Source organism: Anguilla rostrata, chromosome 11 (genome assembly GCF_018555375.3).
Source record: "Anguilla rostrata isolate EN2019 chromosome 11, ASM1855537v3, whole genome shotgun sequence".
Lineage (NCBI taxonomy): Eukaryota > Metazoa > Chordata > Actinopteri > Anguilliformes > Anguillidae > Anguilla > Anguilla rostrata.
In genome coordinates, this window is record NC_057943.1 from 34,497,382 (window position 1) to 34,506,561 (window position 9,180).

Here is a 9,180-nt window from a genome sequence, read left to right on the forward strand (position 1 = left end):
AATATAGTGCAGTAAAACCCACTGAGTGTATTTATTTGAATTAATTAGAAAGTTAAATGGGAGCATGATAGGGACATAAAGGGGTAAATTGTGTGTATTGGGAGTGCAGTGGAGTGGGGGCATGGCCTTACAGGTTAAGGGTCTGATGGTCACACGCAATGTGAGACACGCTCCCCCCCACCCCTTCATCCCAATCCCCCTCCTCCTCCTCTCAGTCCTGCAGCGGCTGTCCTGCCAGAGAAAGGAACAATGTGCTCTTTCTTACCTGCGCAAGGTGTACATTCCATCCCCGCTAGACAGAGTCACTATAACCCCCCAAACACACACACACAAACACCCCCACACACATCCACACACACACACACACACACACATAAACTCCCCCACATGTACCCACACACACACACACACACACACAAACACCCCCACACACATCCACACACACACACGCACATACCCTCCCCACATGACCCACACACACATACACACACACATAAACACCCCCCACACACACACACACACACACACACTAACCCCCCCACACACACACACACACGCGCATACACACACACACACATTACATCCCTCACACGTACACACACACACGGACACACACAGACACACATAAACACCCCCACACACGTACATGTACACACACACACACACACACACACACATAAACACCCCTCCCCCCCACACACACACACATAAACATCCCCACACACGTACACACACACATGGACACACACAGACACACATAAACACCCCCACACACGTACATGTACACACACACACACACACACACACATAAACACCTCCCCCACACACACATAAACATCCCCACACACGTACACACACACATGGACACACACAGACACACATAAACACCCCCACACACGTACATGTACACACACACACACACACACACACACACACACATAAACAAGACCCACATGCATACACACACACATAAACACCCACATAAACACCCACACACACACACACATTCACACACACACACTCACACACATGCATACACAAATGTTAAAAGCTTTCCGCAGTCAAATGCCACTGTGGGAAATTTTGAGAAATTTTATTTCACACCTGTACAAGCATGCCACAGGTAAGCATACTGCAACCGTTTAATATCAAATAGTTACAGTCAATCGATATTCATTAACTGGCACTTCTTTCCCCCACCCTGCTGCAGGCCTCTGAGACAGCAATCTTTAGCGGGAGGTGAGGGAGGGGGGAGGGGGGAGGGGGGAGGAGGGAGGAGGGTGCAGGAGGGTGGACGGAGGGGTTGAGGGTTGAGGCTGTATCAGCCACACAGAATTTAATCTGTGGAAGTGTGGCGCGCGTCCTGTAGGTGGGCTGTGAGCATTTATGCAAGATTACCCAACAAGAAACAGCAGTGTAGGGGAACGTAGAGAGAGAGAGCGAGAGAGCGAGAGAGAGAGAGAGAGCACATGTACTCTTAGGGCATATAACTAGCAGTTGCAAGCAGCAGAACTTTAATATTCAGACAGGCAACTTTACGCAAGTTAAAATAACTTGTCTGCGTCTCGCACTCACCTCTGTTCCAATTGCCTGCTGGGATTACGCGTCACGTGAGACCACCGAAAAGTTTTTTTTTTTCTGAAAAGCACCTGTTGAAGAGTCCAGCGAAATGCAGCAAAGGTATGTTCTCCGCACGCTCTTAACTTATCTTTGGCTTCGCGTTTTACGCTGTGTTAAATTCGGGTGACGTCAAGATCTGGGTTTTAATTTACAATAAAATCGTATCTGAAAGTTTTATTCTTTTGCTCGTGTCGCTAACAGTGTACATAGCGCCCCGGGGAAACTGTTGCTCGCTCCATCAAACGCAGTGACAGAAGGGGCCGTGTGCCAAAAATGTGCACAGTTGCACAATAAAAGACTAATATTCTTGCGCATTACCATACTACTAATATTCAAAGGAATTCCAAACAGTCCGCTAAAAAATAGGTCATTTTTTTCAATGTACACCAGTTTCGTTTAGTCTTACCGACATTCTGTTGAATGTATACTCAGAATTTGACATGTGTTGCAAAAAATGTGACTATCTTTAATTGTAATGCTCTTTAATGATGGAAAATTATATTTCTATTCCACATACTGCAGGTATTCAGGTACTGTAGTTAAATTTGCATTTCAGGAACACACGGATACATTAAAAAACCTCAGGAAAAGAACATTCAAGATGTAAAATTATATTTGTAAAGTATTGTACTGTCTCTCTGCCCTGTAAAATGGGAACTAAGATAAAGGCAGGGTGTTTTGAAGGAAGCTGGGTTCCTGGTGAGTTTTTGTTTATTTTATCATACATGTCACATTGGCTCAAGGAAGTTTTTTTTTTTTTTTTTTTGTCAGCACAGAGTTTTTGTTTTATTTTATTTTTATTATTTGACTTTTGCCAACCAATAAAAAATTGACATTTCTGAGGATGTGTCTGTGTTAGACTTTGCTGAAAAGCCAGTTTATATCTGTAGTCTCTGAGCAGGTGAAGCAGAGTAAAATAGCAGAATGAATGGGCTGAATGGGGTGTACAGATCACTAAACATTTTAAGAATAATTGTCCTTACAGGACCTGTCATAGGTTTTGAGGATACAGGTCCTCATCAAGGTCACCAGACAGTTCTGTGAATAATTATAACCTTTATTGAAAAGAATATACTGCAATACATTGTAAATATGTGAACTTTTTGGAAAATATAATTATACACAGTGTATATGAAAAAAACTGTGCATATGAAAAATCTATTCGTTCATATTTGAGTGATAATAATTTGTGTAATAGCATATATTGCTTAGTATATCCAAATACACATATATGTTTGCGTAATTTGTATTGTGAGTGTTGCAAAATTTTGGTAATATGTTATATTTCAATATACTTTCAGTGTATTCAGTTTCTGTATGTGAATTCTGGGAGTTACTATCTGTAAATTCTCCTCACCTTTGAAACCTGTGTTAATGAATGAATGAAAGTAATTGGCTGATTTGTCTCTTTATCCAAATTTGCAATATCCCCTTGTGAATTTCAAATGGCAATTTAAAACCACAGACAACTTTCTGTTATTGCAGTTGTCAGAAATTGGGTCGGTGAGGGGTGGAATACTTATCGTATTAAAACGCGTTTTATGAAAAGGCACCTGGTTTGTTTCATTGTTTCGTTTCTGTAAGGACAAGCTATTAAACTGGGCGCTCAGGCAGGAAATCTAGATGTTTTTTTGTTGTTGTTTTTTTTGAAAGGATTAAAATATAATGCATATTTCCTTTCCAATTCATGGCAGTTAGTGCCTTTCCCCATTTCTTTTGAAAATGAAACTAAACTTGATGTTCAATGGGGTAACAGAGCAAAAAAATGATGACAGCTCTATCAAGCCGTACGCCCATATATATAAGGCTGACAATATTTGTTTGTGTGTATATGTGTGTATATATATGTATAAACATGCTATATAGGCATTGGATTATAATACATACTCTATCACTCAATGTATATAGCAGGCTTGGCTTATACGGTGAACAGTTGTTAGACTCTAATAAGTTTTCTGTGATGGATTCTGTGGTTTATAGCTTGAAAAAGCATGAATCAATGTGTTTAAAAAAACTGGTGATTTGTCCTTGACAAATTGACAAATATGTTCAAAGGGCTTCCTTATCAATGTTACATTTAGTTTGATTTCAAATAAACCCCCCTTGTGATTTTCTGTGGTTTGAAAACAGGTAACTTCATTCACCTGCTGCAGCATGCAGTCATCCGCATCAGCTGGGAAGCGCTACTCCAACAGCTGCGTAGGAACACATTACCACAGTCACAGTTTCTCATACAGTAAGTTACTGTAGTACAAAAATACATTTCTGTGCTTTGCGTCACAATGGAAAAGAATATTGCAGTCCTTCAGTACTACAATTCCCATAAGCCCCTGCACACTAGTATGAAGAGGTAACAAAAAAAATCCATATGAAAAATATGATGGGTTTTATTTCATCCTAGTGCTATTTCACCTGAGCATCACAGTACACAGGAAAACATTCAGTTTTATTATTTCAACACTAACAGTGACAAGATAAGTGATAAAGATGCCCTCTCTTCGTGTAAAATGTACTCTATCGGAGTTAGCGGTGGGGATCCAGCATACTGTAACCCACTGTGGCTCTAACAGAGGGAGATGTAAGGGTTATGGAACAGATGCACCCGGTGTATTAAACTTTAACAGTTATGAAAGCACCGTCATGGCCTTCACGTGTCTGAGCATGTCAGTTCTGAGTAATTCCGAACATCCAGTCACTGTGCTGGAGGTTTCTGTGTTTATCCATTTTCCTGTGGAGGTGACTGAGAGAAGCAGGGTGATGCAGTAGTGTCACTATACCTCTCTGACTCCTTGACTGTGAGCAAGCAGTAACACCACTGGACAGCTAGGGGGCACTGGAGAGTGAGGGGGAACCGGACAGCGGTCACAGCTGATTTGAACAGCAACTGCCAAAGACCATACATTCTCCAAGACTGTGGTCTTTTCCGAAGGGCCTGTTGACTATATGCGTCCATCGCTGGGCGTAGGAGGAAACTGTTTTCCTCAGTCCGTGCACCTGCGGACACTGGGCCTGGGCGTCTCAGTGTAGCATCGCTGATCCAGGGTCAGTTAGGCCTTTAGGCTCATAATGCGTAAGCCTAAGCACATGGGCAGGGGAAAATGATCCTAGATCAGCACTCCTACTCAGAGACACTTAATGAAAATGGGCCCTGGTCTCTCCTGATGCCATTCAAAACTGTGCCATGTGACAAACATGCTGAGGGAATATACTCTCTTGCCAACCTATTACCTTTGTGCCTGTTCAGTTCTTGTTAATATAATGAACTGGTCCATCGTTATATAAAGACTGGCGGAGCAGGGGCGTATGGTGAATTAAGTGGAAGGAAGCCTCTGTTGTGATCTTTCCTTCGTTCAGCGAATGTGCAGAAAGCGATTGTCGGCGACGGGGGGGGATTGCGTTTTCTCTCGGTCCCTGCGAAAGAGTAAACCAGGGAAAGAAAGCAGCTTTGTGTAAATAAACAGTCGCTGAGGTCGGACGGTAATTGCGCTGAAGCCGGGAAAAAACCCCCCCCCCCCCATGTCTGACGGTAAACAAACGGACGCGAAATAAATAAAAATAAAAATAACAGGACAGGAGACCCAGAGCAGGGACGCAGTCGCAGGACAGAACCTGCGTAGTTCCGAATCCCGGTACCGCACAGGCCTGCTGGACACGCATAGGACAGCGGCCCTGCTGATCTCACCAGGAGCTATGCAGCGCGTGCAAAGTACATACACACAAAAAATAAAACGTACGAACGCACAGGCAACGGCACACGTTTACCACCGTCACAAACGAGGCTCATCAGCGCCACAGTTTGGGGACATGTGAGAAAAGCTGCATTGTGGGTTTCAGTGAATGCCCTCAGGACATTTAACCCATTCAGAGGGCTCTGTGAAGGTGAGGTAAATGCCCTCAGTACGTTTAGCCCATTCAGTGAGCTCTGTGAAGGTGAGGTAAATGCCCTCAGCACGTGTAACCCATTCAGAGAGCTCTGTGAAGGTGAGGTAAATGCTCCCAGTACGTTTACCCCATTCAGAGAGCACTGTGAAGGATGGGAACCGGTGTGCTTCGAGAGCTTTGAAGTGGAATCCCGGTCTTCCCAGTGGCTCGTAGGTGCAGGTAGCCTGGTTCCCCATTCAGGCCTGAGGTGGTAATGCCACGCACGGTAACCCTCGTGATAGCTCCTGTGAAGGTGAGGTAAATGAGCCGTGCTCAAGGCCCATTGGCATGTGAGCTCTGTGGGTTTCAGTAAATGCCCTCAGCACTTTAACCCATTCAGAGGCTCTGTGAAGTGAGGTAATGCCTCAGCTAGCCCTTCGGGCTCTGTGAAGGTGAGGTAAATGCTCCCAGTACGTTTAGCCCATTCAGAGAGCTCTGTGAAGGTGAGGTAAATGCCCTCAGCACATGTAACCCATTCAGAGAGCTCTGTGAAGGACGGGCGCGGGGCGAGTTTTGTGGTCGCGGCCTCCTGGCCTCCGTTTGCAGCAGAGCCGGCTGCGCCGCGGCTGATTGGCTTATCAGCCGACGGCACGGCCGCCACGCGGCGCGCTGATAGCGGGACGCTGGAGCGGAGGAACTGAGAGCCGCTCCCAAAGAGGCTCCGCCCTTCCGCCTTCTCTCCCTCCTTCCTTCCCTCCCTTCCGCCTTCTCTCCCTCCTTCTCTCCCTGCCTTCATTCATCCTGATGGCCTGGCACATGAGGACAACTGAAACTCAAATAAACCACACCTTGATTCGTACACCCACACATACACAGACGCACACACTCACACACACACACAGACACATACATGTATACACACACACACACCCCCAGCACACACACAACACAACGCACACACACAACACACAACATACATGTACACACACCACACGCAGAAAAACACTGACACTACACAACACACACAACACACACACACGACACTACATGTCCACACAACACCACACAACAACACACAGACACCAACACACAACACACAGAGCAGCAACACACCACATACATGACAAAACACACATGCACAACACCACACACAACTCCTGCACTGGTAGGAGCTCCTGTAACTCAAGTTAGCACAGAAGGTCAAAGGTCGAGCCGCACGTGCCAACTACAGCAAAAAAAAGAAAGGGACTGTACAGAAAAAACTTTCTTGGCACGGGAGGGCACATTTTTTTCTCCTTGAGAGCCGGTTGGCCGTCCTCTCCTTTCCCTGTCTGGGGCGGGGGGTGGGGTCGGGAGTAACGTGTCCCCGGGCGGGGAGGTGATCCCCGATAACGTGGCCCGTCTGTCTGTCTGTCTGTCCCTCCCAGGAGAGCTCCCTGCCGCCAGGCCCTGTCCTGAATGTGTTCGGCCGCCGAGTGTGTGCTGCCTCAGCTGCTGAGCTGTGAGGTGAGTCTGTGTGTGTGTGAGTGTGTGTGCGTGTGTGTGTGTTGTGTGTGTGTGTGTGTGTGTGTGAGTGTGTGTGTGTGTGTGTGTGTGTGAGCATGCGTAGGTGTGTGTGTGTGTGTGTGTGTCTCTGTGTGTGTATGTGCGTGTGTTTGTGTGTGCGTGCGTGTGTGCGTGTGTGTGGCATAAGAGATGAGGGACATCAGTAAGCTCTCTATGTAACATCCTGAAACAAATGGATGCACAGACCCAAATTACATATAAACAATTAATGGCATGTCCCTCAGGAACAGCCCTCTCTCCGTTCACTAATATATTATGTTTCTGAATTTATTTATTTATCATCCACAAACATATCATCGCACGCACATACACACACACACACACACACACACACACGCTCACACAAAAACGTGCATACAAACACACAAATGATTACCCCCAATGACTGGTGTACAAAACAGGAAAATGTCCCCTAGTGGCAGTCAAAGATAAAACCGTGAGAGCAGAACTGTGGACAGTGTGCTTAATACTGAGCTTTATTAGGGATGAGATCTTCATAGCTGCTCGTCCCTCCTTATTACACACACGCAGTCTTTAGCATGCGTATCGCTCTGTGAATTTACCTGAATGTGAAGGTAGCGCCTAACATGATTCAGCTGACTGCAGTGGAGCAGCAGGTGCTTTAGACTTAAAAAAGACTTAAAATGTTTTTTTTTTTTCTCTATTAAGTGGAAAATATAACCTTGTTTTAAGTTACTCTTTGCTTGACAAGCGAATTTTTCTTGCCACATTGGCAAAAATGTGTCTTTTATTTAGCAAAACAGTAATAGAAATAAGATTTTATGTTTGAATGTAAGACTAAGATACTTCTTGAGATATATTTTTTTGGTTTTTCAGTTTCCCTGGTAGTGTCTCCTGACAGATTGAGAAGGACATGGTTACATCTTTAGAATATCACTACATTTTAGTATCCCTCATTAAGGTGTAATTCTAATGTAATTACTCCTTATCCATGCTATGTGTGTGACCGTTGAAGGCAGTTCTGGGGACGTTTCTCTTGCTCCCATTTAACTGCACACCTGCACCCAAACAGTCTGACATTTAGCCAACATTCACATCCACAACGACTTTCACAGCTTACATTTTTACATACAGTCAATTTATATAGCTGCATATTTTACCTAAGCAAATCAGGTGCCCTTGCTCGAGGGTACAACGGCAGTGCCCTGCCTGGGAATCAAACCTGCATCCATTGTGTTACAAGCCACTTCCCAAACCATTATGCTGCACTGACACCTTTATTGAAGGCCAGAGTCTACAGCCAGGTAGGCTGTAGGTTTAAAATAAAATCTTGATAAAATCCAATTTCCATGATTTTTACTCTGCATGTCTAGTCATATACACATATATAAAGCAGCATTAACCCTTCTATTATATCAATTTGGAATTTATTTTTTCAGTTTTTAATGTGCTGGAAATACTGGGTAACTTCTTAGTGAAATTGTATGACTTTTACTGATTTTTGTTGTCATGAAGTTATATGGAGTGTTTTCAACCACAGCTGTGTTGTGGAATGTCTGTTGCTCTGCACAGTTCATATCACAGTTGATGGTGCAGGTCAATTTGACTGTTTCATGGTCACCTTCATGAAATGCTAAATAAATTGGTTTATGAAAATGGTTTCAAATCCAAAATTGTTTGAAGGAAATGTGGTCAATAAACTTATTTAAACATAGTATTTAAAATTTTAAAAATGTTGTGAATTGCAAGATGAGGCAAATTTAATGCTTTCACTGTTTTAGGATTATTTGACTATGTTGAATAAATTTACACTACATGGGTAAAACATGAAGGATGTATATATTCTTCATAATATGAGGGTTAATGTCATCCCTACAAGAAAAGCCACCCCTCACTTTTCTACTTACAGTCAATGAAATTATATAGCCATGTGTTGAAAAATATATACTCACAGGCCACTTTATTAGGTACACCTTGCTAGTACCGGGTTGGACCCCCTTTTGCCTACAGAACTGCTTTAAGGTTTGACGTGTTGTGCCTTCAGAGATGCTCTTCTGCACACCTCGGTTGTAACAAGTGGTTATTTGAGTTACTGTTGCCTTTCTATCAGCTCAAACCAGTCTGGCCATTCTCCTCTGACCTCTGCCATCAACAAGGCATTTTCGCACAGAG

The 9,180-nt window shown here is 44.0% G+C and overlaps 1 protein-coding gene across 3 annotated transcripts in view; it reads left to right on the top strand.

The window, feature by feature from the left end:
* Positions 1 to 1,336: 1,336 nt before the first annotated feature.
* nfe2 (nuclear factor, erythroid 2) overlaps positions 1,337 to 9,180 on the top strand; it is a 12,614-nt gene continuing 4,770 nt past the window's right edge. Inside the window, exons 1-3 of one of the 3 annotated variants that reach the window (XM_064299547.1) lie at positions 1,337 to 1,680; positions 3,751 to 3,856; positions 6,909 to 6,987. In XM_064299547.1, coding sequence (XP_064155617.1) covers positions 6,940 to 6,987 — 48 coding nt within the window. In that variant the 5' untranslated portion in view covers positions 1,337 to 1,680; positions 3,751 to 3,856; positions 6,909 to 6,939. Of the gene's footprint in view, positions 1,685 to 3,750; positions 3,857 to 6,908; positions 6,988 to 9,180 lie in introns of all 3 variants that reach the window. The other 2 variants (XM_064299548.1, XM_064299549.1) reach the window with 2 other exon arrangements.